This window comes from Balaenoptera borealis, assembly GCF_965194805.1.
Source record: "Balaenoptera borealis genome assembly, chromosome: 8".
Classification (NCBI taxonomy): domain Eukaryota; kingdom Metazoa; phylum Chordata; class Mammalia; order Artiodactyla; family Balaenopteridae; genus Balaenoptera; species Balaenoptera borealis.
Genome location: NC_138865.1, coordinates 42,054,563 through 42,076,449, shown reverse-complemented (window position 1 = coordinate 42,076,449; position 21,887 = coordinate 42,054,563). Strand labels below are relative to the sequence as shown.

The following is a 21,887-nucleotide window of genomic DNA, read 5'->3' as shown; positions in this document are numbered from 1 at the left end:
CAGAGCAATTGCTTTTTGGAATAGTAAAATTTAGGCTATGTAGGTGGAAAATGGGTCTGATTACATATAGTTTATGATCTTTGTATTTATTTATATGGATGATAGGCCATTAGGAGCGAAGTGGATGAGACCCACAATCAGCGCTTCGAAAACTGAAAGAACTCAGTGTATCAAGAGGTCCTTTACAATAAAGCTGTAATTATAAATTATATTTTGAAATTACACAGAAAAGATCAGGTAAAAGCAAAGATACTGTGTCAGTTGGGAGTCTCCAGAGAAACAGAACCAATAGGATATATAGAGATATATGTAAGAGGAGATTTATCATAGGAATTGGCTCACGTGGTTATGAAGACTGAGAAATCCCACAGTCTGCCTTCTGCAAGCTATAGAGCCAGGAAATCTGGAATTATAATTCAGTTTGAGGCCGTAGGACTGGGAGCTGTTGGTATGAGTCCCAGAGTCCCAGGACCCAAGAACTAGGAGTTCAGATGTAGCAGCCCAAAAAGAGAGAGAATTTGTCCTTCCTCTGCCTGTTTGTTCTGTTCAGGCCCTCAAAGGATTCGATAATGCCTATCACATCATCATGATGAGGGCAAGTCTTTTTTACTCAATCTACCGATTCAAATACTAATCTTTTCCAGAAACACCCTCACAGATACACTCAGAAATAATGTTTTACCAGCTATCTGAGCATCCCATAGACCAGTCAAGTTGACACACAAAATTAACCATCACAGATAGCTCTCTTTTTCTACCATTCCCCCCTTGTCATCCACATTATGGTCCTTCTGTACTCTGTGTACATCATTATGTTCTCATGGGGTGTAATTTGACTGGCACTACACTTGAATCCTTGAAATAGCAAGTTGTTTATAGTAAGGGTTTACGCCCTTCTTCTTTCATTACACGTAGTAAAATTATATTTAGATAGAAAAACAATGGTAGTCCAGCTGGTTCTGCTTCATCTCCTCTGATCATTCAACACACATTTTTCTCTCTAATTAAATTATTATTCTTTTCTCTGTTGAGTGGAATTATCTCAGAGCTTCTGTGGTATTTCTGTAATTTCTTTGAGAATTTAGTTTAATGGTTTTTCCACTCAAGAATCAAATAATGAACCCCCAAAATTACATTAGGATTGATTACAAAGTTGGAATATTACATTCTCTGATGATCTTTCAAGACTAGGACAAACTGCTTTAGTTCATTATTCTTGAACTCATTTCATATAAATTTTAAATACAGAGCTTCCAAATTATAAAAAATTTAGAATACGTTTTGATAAAATGCTTTGATTTCAATGTCTATGTTATAAACATACTAAAATATTAAGTTTAAACCCACTAATTTTAAAAATTATTTTGAAATAATTTTGGACTTAAAGAAGAGTTTCAAAACTAGTACAGAAAGTTCTCATATACATACCTTTTACTCATTTTCTTCTAATGTTAATATCTTTTACAATCATGGTACATTTATCAAAACCAAGAAATTAACTTTGGTACAATACTATTAAGTAAACTAGACTCCATTTGGAATAAAGTATGGCATGGGGAACCTAAAACATGTATTACTTGTCCTTAGCTAGGTGAGACAAACTCTATTTCTGTATTGTGTTATTAAACCATCGGAAACAACATGCATGAACTCTGATCTTAATTCACATAAAGGTGCTGAGTGCTGTGTTAAGATTTTGTTATATTATCAGAATTTATTGTGTTCATTTTTTAAAATATGCATTTGATGAACATTTTAAATTTACATAATTTTACTCAGTTGTCTTTAAGAAGGGACCTGAATAAAACAAAAGATTCTTCAAATGAATGAATGCTTGCTTAATCAGCTAATCAGAAATGTGTTATGTAATATATTTTATTTGCTTTAGCTACTAGGATAAATTGACATAAATAACTTCTCTTTGGTACCTGGTAAAATATCTTTGTTTTCTTTCAGTGGTTTTTATCATTAAAATAACTCATCATTAATTGACTTGTAAAATATTCTTTATTTCTAAAATATTAGAGAAAAGTTTAGTGGTAGAATGTTCCTATAAAACTTCTAAAGTCTACAATGTGAGTTTCATCTTGGCTTATATGAACCAAATGAGTAAGGTAGAAAGTTAACAGAAACCAGAAGACTTTGACTCTGATTTGGTGTTGAAAGTTTTCCTAGTAAATGTAATTTAGTATTACACATTATTAAAGGTTTGAACTCTATCTTGTGCTTGTTTAGATTTAGATTTTGCTTCTTTTTCCTTGTATTTTTTTTTTTAAAAAATGTAAATAAAGATGCCAGTTTGCTCTATGAAGATATATATACCTTAAGTATTTAACTATAGATACATTAGCCACCGTTTAGAACATGATGATATTTGGGCCACCAAATTTGTCCTTTTTAGAGCTGAGCTCTGGTTTGTAAATAATTTGTGACAAGCAGGATTTTGTATATATTTATGTAATTATATTCATGGATTTGAGATATTATGCATTCTCTCTAACTTTAAGGTATAAGGAATAGGTTTCTCTAGGCAATGATGTCCCCAAAGTTGGCAGCTTATCAGAATCATGTGGAGCAGTTGTTAAAAATAAAGAATACTGGAGATTTTGGTTTGATTGGATTTAGATAGGGCCTAGGCTATATAGCCTTCATTTTACATCTTAGAACTGTCTTTCTGGAGGCCTAGAACTTCTCCCATTAAAAAAAAAAGGGTGGGGGGGCTTCCCTGGTGGCGCAGTGGTTTAGAATCTGCCTGCCAATCCAGGGGACATGGTCCCTGGTCCGGGAAGATCCCACATGCCGCGGAGCAACTAAGCCCGTGCACCACAACTACTGAGCCTGTGTTCTAGAGCCTGTGAGCCACAACTGTTGAGCCCACGCGCTACAACTACTGAAGCCCCGTGCCTAGAGCCCGTGCTTCGCAATGAGAAGCCTGCGCGCTGCAATGAAGACCCGACGCGGCCAAAAATAAAAATAAATAAATAACCCAATAATTTATTGAGATAAAATTTCACATACATAAAATTAACCATTTAAAGTGAACACAATTCTGTGACATTTAGTACATTCCCAGCGTAGTACATCTAACACCTCTATTTGTAAGGCATTTCCATCACTCCAACGTAAAACATCTTACCCATGAAGTGATTCTTCTGCATTCCCATTTCTCCCTAGTCTCTGACAACCACCAGTCAGGTTTATGTCTCTTTCCATTCTGGATATTTCATATAAATGGAATCATACAATATGTGACCTTTTTTGTGTGGCTTTCACTTAGCATAATGTTTTGGAGGTTCCTCCATGTTGTAGCATGTATTAGTACTTCATTCCTCTTCATGGCTGAATAATATTCCACTGGATGGATATATCACAGTTTATCCATTTCTCTATTGATGGGCATTTGGTCTGTGTCCACCTTTTTTTTTTTTAACATCTTTATTGGAGTATAATTGCTTTAAAATGGTGTGTTAGTTTCTGCTTTATAACAGTGAATCAGCTCTACATATACATATATCCCCATATCTCCTCCCTCTTGCGTCTCCCTCCCATCCTCTCTATCCCACCCCTCTAGGTGGTCACAAAGCACCGAGCTGATCTCCCTATGCTATGCAGCTGCTTCCCACTAGCTATCTATTTTACATTTGGTAGTGTATATCTGTCCATGCCACTCTCTCACTTCATCCCAGCTTACCTGTCCCCTGCCCCGTGTCCTCAAGTCCATTCTCTACGTCTGCGTCTTTATACCTGTCCTGCCCCTAGGTTCTTCAGGACCATTTTTTTTGTGTCCACCTTTTGTATATATAAATAGTGCTGCTATAACCATGTGTATACATGTACTTGTTTAAATACTTTTTTCACTTCTTTTGGTTGTATACCTAGGAAGGGAATTGCAGGGGTCAAATTGTGATCTTGTGTTTTACTTTTTGAGGAACTGCCAAACTGTTCTATAGCAGATGAACCACTTCACCAACCACCAGCAATTTATGAGGGTTCCAGTTTCTCTACATCCATCCTTATTTTGCAGTTTTTAATTTTTAAAAAAATTTTTATTTATTTATTTTTGGCTGTGTTGGGTCTTTGTTTCTGTGCGAGGGCTTTCTCTAGTTGTGGCGAGTGGGGGCCACTCTTCATCACTGTGCGCGGGCCTCTCACTGTCGCGGCCTCTCTTGTTGCAGAGCACAGGCTCCAGACGCGTAGGCTCAGTAGTTGTGGCTCACGGGCCTAGTTGCTCCGTGGCATGTGGGATCTTCCTAGACCAGGGCTCGAACCCGTGTCCCCTGCATTGGGAGGCAGATTCTCAACCACTGCGCCACCAGGGAAGCCCGCATTTTTTAATTTTAATTATAGCTATCCTAAGGGGATATGATGTGATAACTCACTGTCATTTTGATTTGTATTTCCCTAATGACTAATGATATTGAGCATCCTTTCATGCTTATTGTCCGTTTATGTATCTTCTTTTGAGAAATGTCTGTTCAGGTCCTTTGTTCATTTTTTAATTGGCTGGTTTGTCTTTTTGTCATTGAATCATAGACGTTCCGTATATATTATGGACATTAAATTCTTATTAGATGTATGACTTGCAGATACTTAGGTTGTTTTTTTCACTTTCTTTAGTAATGTCCTTTGCACAAAATTTTTTCATTTTAATGAAGTCTAGTTTATCTTTTTTGGTTTCTTGTTTGTTGCTCATGCTTTTTGTGTCGTACCTAAAAAAAATCCATTGTCAAATCCAAGGTCATGAAGATTTTACACACACACACACACACACACACACACACACACACACACACACCCTCTTTTTAAGAGTTGATGATTTTAGCTCTTAGATCTTTGTTCCATCTTGAGTTAATTTTGTATATGGAATGAGGTAGGAGTTCAGTTTCCTTCTTTTGTTTTTGGAAATCCAGTCCCAGCATCATTTGCTGAAGAGACTGTTCTTTCCCCATTGAATGGACTTAACCATCTTGTCAAAAATCAATTGGCAAAAAAAAAAAAAAAAACAAAATCGGCAATGTATGGGTACATTTATGGACTCTCAGTTCTTTTGCCTTGGTCTATATGTCTATCATTATGCCAATCCTAAACTGTCTTCTTGTCTGTAGCTTTATAGTAAGTTTTGAAATCAGGAAGTGTGAGTCCTTCGACTTTATTATTCTTCTCCAAGATTGTTTTGGCTATTGTGGGTCCCTTAAATTTCCATATAAGTTTTAGGAACAGTCTGTCAGTTTCTAGAAAAAGGGAAGCTAGGATTTTGATTGGGATTGCATTGAGTCTGTAGCTCAAACTGGGGAATATTGCCAACATCAAGTCGTCCTACCCATGAATGCAGGCTGATTTTCTATTTATTTAGGTCTTCTTTAATTTCTTTGAGCAATGTTTTGTAGCTTTCTGTGTACAGGACTTTCACCTCCCTGGTTAGATTTATTTCTAGATATTTTATTCTTTTAGAGGCCATTGTAAATGGAATTGTTTGCTTAATTTGTTTTTTTGTTGTTGTTAATATTTATTTATTTAATTGTGCTGGGTCTTAGTTGCAGCAGGTGGACTCCTTAGTTGTGGCATGGGAACTCTTAGTTGTGGCACGCATGTGGGATCTAGTTCCCTGACCAGGGATTGAACCCCCCAGCCCCCTGCGTTGGGAGCGCAGAGTCTTAACCACTGTGCCACCAGGGAAGTCCTGCTTAATTTTTTTTTAGGTTATTCATCACTGGTGTATAAAAATGAAACTTTTTTTTTTTTTTTTTGCCACACTACACGGCTTGCAGGATCTTAGTTCCCCGACCAGGGATCGAACCTGGGCTCTTGGCAGTGAAAGTGCGGAGTCCTAACCACTGGACTGCCAGGGAATCCCAAAATGAAACTGATTTTTGAGTGTTGATCTTGTATCCTACAACTTTGCTGAATTGATTAGGTCTAGTAGCTTTCTTGTGAATTCTTTGGAATTTTCTTTGACATTTGCAATGGAAATAGATTTACTTCTTCCTTTTCAATTTGTACACTTTTAAATTTTCTTTTTCTTCTCTAATTGCTCTGGCTAGAACTTCCAGGACAGTGTTAAATAGCAGTGGTGAAAGTGGGTGCCCTTGTCTTATTTCTGATCTTAGGAGGAGAGTTTTCACCATTAATTAAGTATGCTGTTTATTAGCTGTGGGTTTTTTGTTTTTGTTTTTTTAAATAAATCCCCTTTACAATTTTAAGATAGCTAGAAGGTAACTATAGTTTTCTGAGTGTTTTTATTATGAGAAAGTGTTGGGTCTTGTCAAGTGCTTTGTTTGCATCTGTTGAGATGCCCATCTTTTAATATGTCATTTCTAAGCACAGATCTATTTTTGTCATTTCACTACTAAGAAATTTTACTTACACACATATTAAACTCTGAACAAAGTAACGTACTCCTGGCCTAATATTTGTGCTCTATTTTTCATTCAAACTGTGTTCTTGACTCCTGTGGTAGGTAGAATAATGGTCCCTCAGAGATGTCTACATTCTAATCCCTGGAACCTGTGTTATGTTAGATTACATGTTAAGAGGAATTAAGATTGCTTATCAGATGACCTTAAACTAAGATTATTCTGGATTATCTAGGTGGGCCCAGTGTAATCACAAGGGTCCTTTAAAGTGGAAGAGATAGGGTAGGCAGAAAATGAGAGTGAGGAGATGTGACTTTGGAAGAAAGGCTCAAAAAATGCAACATTGCTTGCTTTGAGGATTAGAGGAAGGGGGCCAAGAACAAAGGAATGTGGGTGGCCTTTAGAAGCCAGAAAGGGCAAGGAAATGGATTCTTTCTTAGAGCCTCCAGGAAGGAATGCATTGCTGCCCACACATTAACTTTAGCTCTGTGAAGAGCAGTGTCAGACTTAGACCTACAAAACTGTAAAATAATAAATTTGTGTTGTTTTAAGCCACTAAGTTTGTGGTAATTGGTGTAATAATACAAAATAAATGTAACTGCCTGAACATATTTTATTTATGATGTTGGTTTCTTCAGGCAATCTCATGTCTGAATTTCCCTTAGGTTATTAAAATTGTAATCATTATTGAAAGCCCATCTCAAAGCTTCCTCCACCATTAAGCTTTTTGTTTTTCTTCCACACCATCTCCCAGGTGTCCTCTCCAAATATACCTAGTTTCTCTCTCCTTGTTTCTGTAGTGCTTTTTTACCTTCCTCATGTTATCTAACAATACAGAGTTTTGGAATATAATATTCGGTATTGGCTTTATTAAAATTTTATTCTCCTTTAAAAAATGTTCTGTTATCTTGGTGTGTGTGTATGTATATATAAATTTGGGTTTATATGTGAGTTTTTTTCACTTTATATGGTTACACCTCTAATTTTTTAAACATTTGAATCTTTTGTTTCATTTTAGACCGAGAGATAGGCATCTGTATCGTTCTCAGTCTTGTCTTTTCTGTTAACAATCTGTATTGCATATGGTACACAATCCATGTATGTTTGACTTTAAATGTACTTGTAATTTAGGTCCTATAATTTAAATTTATGAACCAGAATATTATAGTGGTGAATTCTTCTATCCATATACTGAGGGAGTTATATATAATTAAGTTGTTGTGAGGCATGTGTCAGTTTATATAAACCATATTTATTGAAACCAGTGATTAATATTAAAGGTGATTATAGCTTCTCTCCAGGCAGATTTTAAGCAAGGTCAGATTTTTTTTTGTTTCTTTTAATGTTAGATGTGTGAAAATAAAGAGAGAGATTTAGTTGCTTCTCAAGACTCCTGAATCATGATTTATCATGTTTGTCTGTTTCTATTTTTAAATGATTTTTTTTAGAAGGATGGTGTTACAGACATAGTGTTTCTTTTTTTAACTAAGAAATGTATTTTGGAGATTGGTCAAAATGAATATTTATGATATAAAAAAATGTTTAATTCTTCTTTATCATTGATTCCAAACAAGAAGAAAAAGCAGGATTGTTTACTCCCCTAATGGTAAGAAAACAAGTCTTCTAGGAATAAAAGAAATTTCAGTGGAATTGATATTTTTTGAATAACATACTTTTGAGTATTTACTGAATGTGATATTTGTGTCTCGTAGAATGGAGATGTATGCATTTCAATTCTTCATCCACCTGTAGATGACCCACAGAGTGGAGAACTGCCCTCTGAAAGGTGGAATCCTACTCAAAATGTCAGGTAAGGAATTACATAAGGAATAATCTGGTTTTTAGGTGGCTCTAAAGATTGGATATTATCTTTTAACAAGTACAAACGAATCCTTTCTATATTTGGTTGTTTTGTCTTCTACTGGAGCTTTAAGTAGCATGTATGCCTCATTTTGAAGAGTTGTATTTCTGGAGTAAAAATGCATATGTTACTCATTTCTCTGTGTTCACTTTGGAAGAATTTTTCTACTCTGAATTCTTCCTCTTACATTATCTAAGTTCCATCCTGCTGCTTTGGATTTCATGAGTTCCATGTTTGGATTGGTTGCTTCCTTATTCTAGGATTCTTATTACTTTTTGCTGAAAAGTCTTAGTCTTTACACTTTGTTTATCCATTCACCAGTTGATGGACATTTGGGTTGTTTCCGCTTTTTGGCTATTATGAATAATGCTGCTGTGAACATTCTGTGCAAGTTTTTATGTGCACATATGTTTTCATTTCCTTGGACATATACCTGGAAATGGAATTGGGGGTGCATAACTCAGTGTTTAACTTCTTGAGGAATGGCCGTATTTTCCAACATGGCTGCACTAAATTTTAGAGCATTCCCACCAGCAGTGTGTGAGAATTCTAATTTCTCCACATCTTTGTTAACACTTGTTATTTTCCATGTCTTTTATTATAGCCATCCGAGACGGTGGACATGGTATTCTCATTGTAGTTTTGTCATCAGTGTGTTTCTTTTAAAATAACTGTCAAAATTTTAGAATGGTTTTAGATTTTTAGAAAAATTATGAGGAAAGTACAGATAGTTCCCATATTCCCCACACCTGCCAGATTTCTTTGTTATTAACATCTAACATTCATTTGGTTCATTTATTACAGTTAGTGAACCTGTATTAGTACATTATTATTGACTAAAGTCCATACTCTTTCACGTTTCCTTAATTTTTACCTAATATCATTTTTCTGCTCTGAGATCCCCATGCATGATAGATAGCACATTATATTTAATAGACAGTTCTCCTTAGACAACTGCAGCAGTTTCTTGGACTTTCCTTGGTTTTGATGACCTTAACAATTTTGAGGAATACTGATCAGGTATTTTGTAGAATGTCCCCCAGATGGGATTTTTATTTTTTTTGATGTTTTTCTGCTTATTATACTGGAGTTATAAGTGTTGGGGAGGAAGACATGGATGTAAAGTACATTTTCATCACGTCGTAGCAGGGGTACATACTGTCAGCCTGACTTACCACTCTTGATGTTAACATTCATCACCTGGCTGAGACTCTTGTTTTTTAGGGTTTCTCCTCTGTAAAGTTCCTCCTGTCCCCCTTTCTGTTCTGTATAAGGGAAGTCCTAGGTGCAGCCCACACTAAGGAGGGGGGAATTATACTCCCGCAAGGCTGAGATATCTGTATAAGTTACTTCAACTCCTCTGCACAGGAGATTAATCTGCTCTCCCCCATTTACTCATTCATTCATTTTGTTAATCATTTTTAATGATCTGGAAGCTAGTAACTCAGTTAGAATCTCCATTTTTGTCAAAAGCAAAGAACTTGAAGCTTCCTGATGCACACAAGGATTTCTTACCTGTCTCTTATCAAGTTATGTGTTTGCTTCCCACTTTCTGGGAAGAGTAGACCAAAAAGTCTATTAAAGACATATCGAATACTATTGATTATGCTGGTTACTCATTTCTTTAGGTACTTTGTTCCACCCAGTATACTTAGAAAGGATTGGGAAAACAGATATATTTTAGATTTCAACACATCTTGCCAGTATATTTTTTTAATGAGAAAAAACTGACTTCCCTTTTTAATTTAAATAAATGTGTTGATACACCTCCCCTTGACAAACATCATGCCTCTGAATAATTCTCAGATAGATCAGGCATTGAGACTTGCCATAAGTTTATTATGTCTATGAAATAAGGAATCATTGCATATTCCATATACTTTCTGCTTTACTTTAGTGGAACTCTCCCTTGGCGACGATGCATTTCTTAACAGTAATCAGAGATGGAATTAATTCGTTTTAGTGAAAATATAATTCCAGCAGCCCCAATCTATACATATCTGAATTTATTATACTCCACTACATAGCAAAATACTTTTTTTTTTAACATCACTCTATGCTTTTAACAAAATTATTTATGAGAAGGGAAAAGCAGTCGGCTCTATTTGTAAATTTCTCTGTTTTGTACTTCTGATGTTTCATCACCACTAGGCAATGCACCATAGAAATATTTGGGATGTGTGGGAGGTATACATTTCTTGTAAAGGGCAGTTGTGAAAAGGGAAGCTGGAAAGGAGAACTGATAGGATATTTCGTATGTCTCCAGGGGCATGTATATATTAGTTTTAAGACCATTGTTTTACACAGGATCGTTTATGATCATTAGTAAAATTAGTATATTTCTACTTCATCCCCTCATATCCATGTATCACACAGTTGTTAGCTGATTATTTAGACCTTTAACTTATACGTACTTATTACTTGATTTTTCAGCATCAGATGGTATACTGACACTTCGATATAAAAGAAAAGGAAACCTTCTACCTCCCCCTTCTAACTTTTAAATATTATTGTTTCTTTATTGTCAGGGTTATAAAATTTATAATCTGTACTCTTCTGTAGCTTAATCCCAGTTTTAAAAATTCTTATTCCTGTTGTTAAATGAATTCATTGTTTGTTCCTCATTATTTACTTCCTTTGGTCTATTAACTGGCTGAAATTTGTCCATCAGTAATTTCTCAAGGGATTGCTCCTAGGAGCTATATTACATTCCCTGAGTTGTTACGTGTTCAAAATATTATGTGCTTGTGTATATGGGAGTATATGTGTGTGTTTGCCATTATACTTCAAATGACAGATTTTAACTAGATATAAGATTTCAGGATCATGCTTTCTTTCCTTGAGGATATTATGGGCATTACTCTATTGTTGCCGTGGAGAAGTTTGGCTACCCTATTTCTCATCCCTTTCACTTTATATAATTGTTTAAGAGGCTGGCATGCTTTCGAAAGAAACACATTATTTTATTAGTAAAATTAAACTGACAATGTAGAGAAAAGGTTTTAAATATCTTGGAAGATTTGTTGAAAAATTGGACCAAAAATGCAGAGTTGTCCTTTAAGTATGATTTTGGTGCTTGTTTTTCAGGGCTAGTAGTAACCCTAGACTAGAAGAAGTAGTAGCTCTAAGGTGTTAGTGATTCTTGCTTTTGGAGGTTGAATGTTGAATCAAATGCTTCACATACCACCACCACACCCACCCTTGAGAAAACAAGCCTCCTCTTTTTTTTTTTTTGGTGCAGCTTAAACAACAGAAATTTATTATTTCACAATTCTGGACTCTAGAAGGTACCGGCAAGGTTGGTTTCCTCTGAGGCTTCTCTCCTCATCTTGTCTTCTCTCTTTGTCTTCACATGGTCTTCCTTCTGTTCATGTCTGTGTCCTAATTGCCTCTTCTTATAAGGACATTAGTCATACTGGATTAAGACCTGTTCTCAGGACCTCATTTTAACTTAATTACCTCTTGAAAGACTCTATCTCCAAATACAGTCTGAGGTACTGGGGGTTAAAACTTCAGTATAGAATTTGAAGCCTCCCTGTTCTTTAGATGCAAAGCCCCAAACAAGATTTTTCTCATTGCATTCTCGTGCTGCTTGGATGGACAATCTATTACCATTACCCACAGGAATTCAAAATTTTTGCCTTTACTTCTGTGTAAATACACACAGACTGTATTTGCCTTGTCTCAGCCTAAAATGTTATAAACATTTTTTCTTTTTAAGAAAGGTCTGTTTGGGGAATTCCCTGGTGGTCCAGTGGTTAGGACTCAGTGCTTTCACTGCTGTGGCCCAGGTTCAATCCCTGGTCGGGGAACTAAGATCCCACAAACCATGCGGCACGGCCAAAAAAAAAAAAAGAAAAGAAAGGCCTGTTTCTCATTTAATCCATTCCTTTGGGGGCAGGGAACTCCTTTCATATTAATCTGCCCTTTAAAACTACCTTAGCCACTTTGGGTACCAGCATCACTTTTTTTCTCTCTGGGCCCTCAGGTCACCTGAGCCCCAATTTAGAAGCACCTGGACTTCACATGAGGGATTGCCTTCCCTGCGTTTATGCTTTTTTTATTTAGAGGCTTCACAACCAGAACTTAGTTATCTTCAGGTTGCCCCTTTGATCTTCATCCATGGCTCTAAAAGGTATTTGCATTGGAAATCGTTACCTTCTTGGACCTTTTTGTTTCTTAGTTCCATATAATCATTGGATGGTTCTTCAATGTGTTGCTTGGGGTGGGAGAGTGAATGGAGAGTTTTGGTGTTTGTGGATTTATGGGGGGGACATAGAGTGTTTTGCATGCCTTGTGGAATGTCATCTGGAACACCTGGTGATGTCCAGAACTCTGAAAAGTCAGAAAAGTACTACCTAATGTGGGACACTTTTCCCTTTCCCATTTGTTTCTGTGTTATTTGTTTTGAGACAAGGGAGTTCCTTAAGGTAGTAAACTGTACATATTTCTCACAGGTTATTTACACAAGAGGCAAGATATGAGATGCCAGGGATTTTCCTTTATATCCCTTTGCTACTAAATTATCCAGAGTAAGCACTTGTCTGACTAAGGGTTCTAAGCTCCATATCCAGTTTATGGCTGTAGCCAAGACAGCAGTGGAGGTGGCAGAAGGTTCAGTTCAGCCTGTTGTAGGGTCTTGACTGCTGAATGGCACTGTTATCTGAAAGTGGTTCCATGTTCACATGTGTTTGGACTTCTCCATGACCACCTGCACTAGTCTTTCATTTAACACCTCAGTGAACATATTCAGAAAATAAAGTTGTACAGGCTTTTGTAAGCTGAAGAAGAGTAAGGAATTCCAGTTACCTTTGAGAGCCGAAGTCAATTTATATAACAAGACCTAGTGAGTAGTGAGAGTTGGCTAAAGGGGAAAGCAAGAAAAATGTACTATGCTACAATTGTAGGGATCCAGAGCGGCAGCCAGCTAGTTTCCACTGAAAGCTCAGTAGTTCTCCTCCTTTTAGAGGAAGGCAGCATACTTTCTGGAAGAAGAGATCCACAGTCCTATCCTCAGATGTCCAGGATTAAGTTTAGGGGGTGAGAGTTCCTTATGGAATTGGGAAGTTTTGAGGAGTAGGCATTAGTCAGCAAAGAATGAAGTTGGGAGGATAGGGCCCCCTGATGCTGCTACATGTATGTGATTAGGAGTCCACAACACCATGCCTCTTTTTGGTGAAAGAAACAAAATGTGCCTTAATCCATGTTCTGTCCAGAACCAATTGGGAGCTTTCGGGGTGGGTGGTAGGGGGGCCTCTCAGACCTTGCAGTAGAATTCACAAGTGCTTTCTCTGAGGCACCACCCCCAGAACTACCTGCCATACTTGCTGCAGGCTCTTGGATAGGAAAGTGGTCTTTGGTAGGGATTTGCTTTTCTTTGAAGGATAGACAACAGTGTTTTCTTTGCCACTGTGAAGATGTATCATGGGACCAGATTTATGGATCCACTCCAGAGGCCACACCTTCATGTAGCAGCGTTTCTCAGGAGTAGGGTAGGATGTTTTCCTATCTAGTCTTCTCTATAACCCACTGAAAGGGCAGGGAGCTAGAGACTGCTGCAACGATTGGGTGACAAAGTAGGCAAGGTCAGAGGAAATGGCTATGGCTGTGCTGTTGCTAGGGCTCCTGTAAACCCCATTCTGAGCCAGGACTATTTTATTTATTTGCTCCCTTGATGTTTGCACATTGGGTCCCACTGCACTCAGATTGCCAGTTTCATTCTGTGCAAATGATATGTATTTTGTGTATTTAAAATTTTTCCTTTTTAAACTAAAATGTTGTGATTTGGTCACTTTGTGTGTTTTAATCTGAGACCCTCATTCCTACCATGTGTTCTCAGGGGTATGTCAGTCAACGGCAGCTCCAGGGACTGCACAGCAGAAACTGTTGTATTTGTTAGTTGCTTTATTATTTTTTTAAAAATATTTTATTTATTTATTTATTTGGCTGCTCTGGGTCTTGGTTGTGGCACACGGGATGTTCGTTGCGACATGCAGCATCTTTGGTTGCGGCATGTGAACTCTTAGTTGCAGCATGTGGGATCTAGTTCCCTGACCAAGGATCGAACCCAGGCCCCCTGCATTGGGAGCTGGTAGTCTTAGCCACTGGACCACCAGGAAGTCCCTGTTAGGTGCTTTAGCAGCATAAAGAAAAACTATTTGTAGTATGTGGACCCATTAAGCTACCACGTTTTATCTTCCCAGTCATAACAGACTTCTTTACCATGATGTCCTCTTTAAATTCCTCTCCCATCTTGAAAACATATAATGAGGATTGAGTTTTAATTGGGTGATCTTCTGGTGTTACTGGTCCATCTTTTGAAATAGTGTAAATGAGAGATTAAAAGAACCCTTCTAGGTCAACTAGAAGGGTCAGGCAATGAGCTTTGCTTCTCTGTACGTCACTTTTTATCAAATTAAGGCCTGTAAAATCTAAGAATCTCAATCATTCAAACCCTCTTTCAGTATTTCTGTGTATGTTTTAAGAGTCAAGTAAGTTGAAGTTTTAAAGAATGAACCCTTTCTACCTCACACGTTGCCTGGGAGGGTATGTGTATGCACTGGAGGGAAAATGCCCATCTTTAATCCTGCAGAATTCCAAACTTCTGCTGCTTGGCTTCTGGGGAGACCCATAAGCCATGTCTTCTTTGTTGAGCTAAGGCCAGTTTCTGCCCTCCCTGCTAAAATTGTACTTGTGGTGACATAGTAGCTAACAGAGAAAGGGCAGACCCATCTCATTGATTATTGTCTATATGTTGAAAAGGGACAAATACAGTATTACCCATTGGGTCATAGATGTTTAATTATGATTTCCTATCTCCCTTAAGTACTTCTTTTTCTTCTGAAAAAAATAAATGAAAAAAGATTTTAAAATACTTACTGAAATTAACAACACCAAAAAATAGCAACAACAAAAAAAGAGGTAATTGTTGGAATAGCTTCAGGATTCAATTCTGTTTTGTATGTTCTACCAGTATTCGCAGTTTCATTTTTCCACTCTATAAAAATAGGGTTAATAATACTACCTTGCAGAGTTGCTTACCATGCTACAGATGTAACTAACACCTGTGTTAAATTATTTTGGTACGAGTGCCAGACAGTTTAAACTATGTATGATATTGCTTCCCATCCTCTTCCAGTCATGTTACATAGAAAATATGAAATGATAGTATTCGTAGATCACAATGTAGTAAGCTGAAGATGCTCCTTTGGCCAGAAGTTATTGTTCCAGAGGCTCAAGTTGTCCCAGGTCCTACCTACCAGTCTGTGTGAGGTAGTCACAGACAATTTACCTGTAACCCACTCACAACATACTGGTTGGGAAATTTTGAATAGGATATTGCATATGAATTGCATCAGGAATCTTCATTGGTGTTGGAGTCCTCTGCCAGCACTTGGTGGTATGTCTGCTGCTGTGGGTAGGTGGGCTTTTATGAAGGTGTGGCACGGTTGCTGTTTGACGGTGCACTTGAGGAGGGAGACTAACCCTGCCTGAATTGGTGCAGCGGGTTCCCCGTACAAAAAGCGGCTCTACCCTCCAGACAAAGGGAGGACGTGAAAGCGTGCTGGGTTAATAACTATTATCACAGTCAGCTATAGTTAGTGCCTGAGGCTTCTGAAAGCATCATGGATTTCAGTTTAGGGAGTACATGGTATTAGAAGTGAGTTTCTTATGATAGAACTGGATGATTCACCATTTAAAAAAATTGTACTTCCCAATATGGTATTTTAATAATAAACACAAGATATAAGAAAATCAACCTGGTGAAACCACTCCTGGGAAAAATTTCCTAATTCATTTAATATAATTCATCTAGACCTGTGTTGTCCAGTATGATAGCCACTGACTACATGTGGCTATTTAAACTTAAATTAATTAAAATTAGTACTAAAAACTCATTTCTTCAGTTGCATAATCTACTTTTCAAAGTGCTCAGTGGCCACATGTGGCTAGTGGTTACCATATTGGATAATTATACAGATTATACATTTCCATCATCACAGAAAGTTTTAAAGATACAATGCTGATCTGGACCATTAAACTGTACCACAGTTTGTTCTTATCCTGCTTATCTTTCTATCAGGTTTTGTATATGTTTTCTTCTGAAGCAATCCTCACGGAATTTTTCTTTTGCTTCTAGGATATTGTCAGTACATTTCGCATTTTTGGCAATGATGAGTTTCTTTGAATCTTCTTAGTGTAATTACTGAAGAAGTCCAGAAGGATGGAAGTGGGGGTACAGGGAGTTATTCTTACCCTAATAGAAAGGTGGGGGGTGTATATGTGGTAAATGAATTTGAACTAGATGGGAAAGTTTTCTTTGAAAGTGCCTTTGTCGTAATCTTGTATAATCACATAACAGAAACTCTCTACCCTTTTTAGGAAAAGGTTTCATCAAATCAAACATCTAATTGCCTGGTTCCCTCCCTTTATTTTTTGCTTGGGGCCAGGAGCAAAAGGCTATTTTGCAACAACACAATCTATAACCTCGCACCAATGAGAAAAGGTAGAGAAATTTAATTTTTCCTCCCATGTTTCTCCTTACCTACATGCACATAGCTTTTAGGGGAGAAAAAAGCCTGGGAACTATTTCAAACATTTTTGGAGCTTATTGAGCTTATTTTATTTCACGGAAACTTTATTCCCTTTGATTAAGGTGTCTAGTTTTTATCTGTGGATGAAAATTTCCCACAAGATTTCTAAGCCCTGAGAGATCAGGGATGGCAACTAATAACTCTCTCACTATTGTACATCCAACATCTCACTTGATGCCTCTGGCACAATAGTAAGGGCTTAGTAAATATTTTTTGAATCAAGATTTCTGTTATTCAGAGACTAGTTCTTCCATGTCAAGGCTATTGCTTTTTCTCCATTCTCCTGCTTAACTCTTATCTTGCTTCCCTTAGAAGTATGGAAAACAAATACATTTGTATGTAAAATTGGTTTTCAGATCTTCTAAGCAGCCGTGATATGAATTAGATATATGGAGTAGCATCATTTTTACCCTTTTCCACAAAAAGATTGCCTTCAAGCTAAATATTTTTTGCTTCTGCTTTTTCCTATTGCACTTAACTTGTAATTTTTTAAATGTTATTTGAAAAGCTTCCAGACCTCCAATTTTTGTAGATTGGAACATGTTGCCAGTTAAGACAGTGCCTTCTACAGAGTTCATATTTTGCCCTGCAACCTAACTTTTATGCTAAACTCAGATTCCCTCTGCTTTGTCTCCCAGGTTCGTAGCCTAGCCAGATGAGTACTGAAAACAAAATTTTGACACTCTATTTCCATTTCCCTAAAGTCTCAAATATTATAGTCTTAAATTTAAAACAAAATACTGTTGAATACTGTGAATATGAGTATTCGTAGCTGACCCTTTTTTCCTGTTTCTAGGACTATCCTGTTAAGTGTAATCTCATTGCTTAATGAGCCCAACACCTTCTCCCCAGCCAATGTGGATGCCTCGGTTATGTTCAGGAAATGGAGGGACAGTAAAGGAAAAGACAAAGAATATGCTGAAATCATTAGGTAAGGTGTTTTGTTTTGTCTTCTTTTTGATTACTTCAAGTCTTCATACAGAACCAAAGTATATCCTAGAACCAAGGGTTTAAATTGAACTTAAATATCCACTCCACTTCTGTCAGTTAGATTTATTGTTTGGGAAGAGGTTTCTGCCTGAGCCTAATGAGTTTGGCTTTTGAGACAGCAGCAGATCTGATTTCCCAGGAAGCAGAACTTCCAGGTTCTAAACTAGTCAAGTTTGCAAACTCTTCCTCCTGATCATTTTAGGGACACTGTTCTGGGCTTTGAACATGTCCTTTAAATGTATCGAACACCTAGTGTATTCCAGACATTACAGGTATTTTTGTTTTCAAATTTTTTATTAAGGAAACCCTATAGATTATTGGCCTTTCTGACCATAGCAGCAAGTATCTTCTGGGAATCATCATTATCAGCAACTCTAGTATATGGTTTAACAGAGCCCTAGAATAAGAATCAGGAGACTTGGAATATACTCCTAGCTCTGCTACCCTCATGTGACCTTTTATCAGTTAACTTTTGGGGGTTTTTAATATTTCCATCTGTAGAAAAAAAAAAAGAAGGTATTAAGCTCAACCATTCATCTCTCAAATTATATCCTACATAGGATATAAGATTTTCCTAACAGTACTTAAGGATTGGTAGAGCCCCAAGGACAGTTGCAGTACATTCTGTGACTTTTCAAAGTCCCTATCTATAATAATCTAGTTGGCATGATACCATGTGATATGAAAAAAAAAATGCATGTCATCTGACAGCTGAATAAGTTTTCTGCCCACTGTAATCAGCTTTAGACCCTCTCCCTAATCCAGGGTCATTTAATGAAATTACAAGGATAGAATCTGGGCATCTGTATTTTGTTTTTACCAAGCCACTTAGGTGACTGGTATATACCAAAGATTGAAGATAACTAGTGTAAATAGTAAAGACCTGTAGAAGTTTAGAGTGAGAGTGGACTGAGGATTGGAAAATGGGAATGCTTCATAAAATAGTCAGGACTGGAGCCTAATGTTCAAGGAAAGGTAGGATGTAAGGTGCAGTCTTTCTCCTTAGAGAGCTCATACTTTTGTTTGTAAACAAAGAAATGAACATGTAATATGATAAGTGCAACTATAGAAGCATAAACAAGATACAGTGGAAGGAACATATAATATGGTTCCTAGGAGAGAGGAACCATAACCAAGAATTTTTCAGGGAGAGAGAAACATGCTTGCTAAAACACGGGTGTATAATAACAGCATGACAGACACATCAAGAGTATTGTAAATTCTGATTTGAGAAGTAATGGGAAATTAAGAAACGCATCAGGTCTTAAAAGACACTGAAGTCATAAGGTGGGTTTGGGCCTTAATCTTAGAGGTGTTGGAGTGTCACTTAAAGATTTTGTGTGAAAGGATAATCCTATTTGAGTTCCAAAAGAACATGACTGACCAGGAGACCGGCTGCGGTTTGAGGAGGCTGAGATGAAGACTAAACTGACGTAGTAACAATCAAGAATGAGAAAACAGATTTGAAAACATTTAGGACTTTGGAGTAGTAAGAGCTATAATTTTAGGAACTGAATACTCCATGGAGGTGGACAATGACAAATGCAGACTTGCTGAGTTAGGATTCCTATAGGGAGCATCAGGACGGAGACATCCAGATGCTCAGATAAGTGTACAGAGCTCAGAAGAAAAGTTTAGGCTGGACCCTGATGATTTGAGAGCTATCAGCATGAAGGGTTAGAACCATGGGAATGGACAAGATGGTTCAAGGAGAAGGCTGTGAGAAGAGAGATTCAAGCCTGAAAGTCTCAGCAGCATCAGGATGTAAGGCAACAGGATCCACCAAGAGAGGTCTAACTAAAAGACAGGGAGAATAGTGGTTGTGTTTTTGTGGTTTTTTAAAAGTATTTATTTATTTATTTGGCTGCACCGGGTCTTAGTGGCAGCATGTGGGATTTTTTTTTTTTTTTCCTTTTTTTTTTAAGCTGCGGCATGTGGGATCTTTAGTTGTGGCATGTGAACTCTTAGTGGTGGCATGCGGGATCTAGTTCCCTGACCAGGGATCGAACCCAGGCCCCCTGCATTGGGAGCACAGAGTCTTAGCCACTGGACCACCAGGGAAGTCCTGAGAATAGTGGTTTGATGTTTTTAAGTTAAGTTTTTCTAGTCCCTTGAGGGGTCGAATTTTCATACTTGTTTTCTAGTCCCTTGAGGGGTTGAAACATTAACCTTCATGCGTTCATACAGTCAGTATTTGTTGCACAGCTGTATGTGCCCAGGCGGTGTTCTAAGCACTGGGGAAGTAGAATTAACTAAGATAGACAAGGTCTCTGCTCACATTCAGGGGCAAGGAGAACAACAGAAGAATGAACAAATGAGGAAAATGAGTAGGATAATATGAAGGAATGACAAGATGGCTGCTTTAAATTGGATTGTCCAAATAGGCCTCCTCTAAGGTGACATATAAGTTAGTACCTGAGTGACAAGAAGCAGTCAACCGTATGTAGGGCAGAAGAGCAACTGGTCCTCACAGAAAAATCAACTAGGTATGTTTGAAGGTACTAAAAATCCCCAGAGTGGCCTGAATGTTTTGGAATTGGAGAAAGTAATGGGTGGCGAGAATGAAGTGGTAGGCAGGTGGATCATGCAAGACTTTAAGAATCCAACATAAGATATTTGGATTTTTCTCTAAGTAGGAGGATTATTGAGTTGTTGGGGCTGCATTCTGAGTTTAGTGCGAGGAGACAAGGCGGAAAACCTGAGGTGATTTCTGGCCAACCAGCATGTGAGGTCCATGGCTTTAAACGCCCTTCAGAAGGGTCATTTTTAAGTGTCCTTCAGAATGGCACCTGATGGGCTAGAACCTTTGGTGTAGTAGAGGGTATCTTGTCAAAGATGCTTTCAGGTAGGTAGGTACTTAAGTTCAGAAACCAGTAAGGAATTTTGGATTGTTTAGGCCAATTATAAATCCATCTTCCAGAGACTTACATAAACTATCCTCCCTTCAGGAAACAGGTGTCAGCCACTAAAGCCGAAGCAGAAAAGGATGGAGTGAAGGTCCCCACGACCCTGGCGGAATACTGCATCAAAACTAAAGTGCCTTCCAATGACAACAGCTCAGATTTGCTTTATGACGACTTGTACGACGACGACATTGATGATGAAGATGAGGAGGAGGAAGATGCCGACTGTTATGACGATGATGATTCTGGGAATGAGGAGTCGTGACGTGCTCCTTCAAGGCCCCTGTACTGCCCTGCCGTCTCAGGCCAAAGGGAGGGGAGCAAGTGGGGACCTAGCAGTGGCCCCTCAGCAAAAACCTATCATGGGGGTGGGGAAAACAAACACGGCTCCTGGTGACTCCCCTTATGGATCTCAGTTTGCTCCTTTTTATGGACCTCTTAATGGAGAGAAACTAATCCTCCACAGAATGTCTGAATTCTTGCATTCTTTACCCTTCCATCACTGTATTGATTTTTTTTTTTTTCTTTCTTTAAACCCAAACTCCCACCTCACTTTGTCTCTGCAAAGTGTTCACAGCAAAACACGTTTGGTCTGTTTTTAGATTCTTGAAGAATTAAATAGTCTTTCATCAAGACGTTTAATGTGTTTAAAGCTGGGAACCCATCGGGAGTTCACAAGTGCTGCATATGCTGGGTAGCAAAAGAAAAAAAAAAACCGTAAAAGCCCCACAAAACAAACTTTTTCTTAACAAAGCAAATTTGCCAAGTTTTAGCTGCTCATTTACATTAGTGTGTGTGCATCCGTTCAGCGCCATGGTGGTGAATTTTCTTTCCCTTCTTAAGGCTGGGGTACAGCAGGCTTCAGGGACTTTGTTCCGAACCTGATGAAACGTGTTCCTAAGGGCACAGGGCCCTTCAGCCTAACAGAGGCCTCAGCTACTCTGAGGAGAGAGATCAGATTTTGTTTTTTGAAATCGATTGGGATCTAAAGCCTGAAATAAATATTCATACTTTACATAGAACTGATTGCTATTTATTTTGAAGGCAGAGTTATTTTTTCCCCCCAGGGAGTGGGGAGAGAGTGGGGATTAGTGTGTGTGTGTGTGTGTGTGTGTGTGTGTGGAGTCTTAGTGACGGGAACGAAGAGTTAAAATCACTATGCTGGTTTTGGTTGATGCTGCTGGGG

General features: G+C 37.9%; 1 protein-coding gene across 1 annotated transcript in view; it reads left to right on the top strand.

The window, feature by feature from the left end:
* The window catches only part of UBE2R2 (ubiquitin conjugating enzyme E2 R2), an 88,269-nt gene extending 66,546 nt beyond the window's left edge, over window positions 1-21,723 (top strand). Inside the window, exons 3-5 of the mRNA XM_082402462.1 lie at window positions 8,066-8,163; window positions 17,605-17,739; window positions 20,747-21,723. Coding sequence (XP_082258588.1) covers window positions 8,066-8,163; window positions 17,605-17,739; window positions 20,747-20,966 — 453 coding nt within the window. The 3' untranslated portion in view covers window positions 20,967-21,723. The remainder of the gene's footprint in view (window positions 1-8,065; window positions 8,164-17,604; window positions 17,740-20,746) is intronic.
* The last annotated feature ends 164 nt before the right edge of the window (window positions 21,724-21,887 follow it).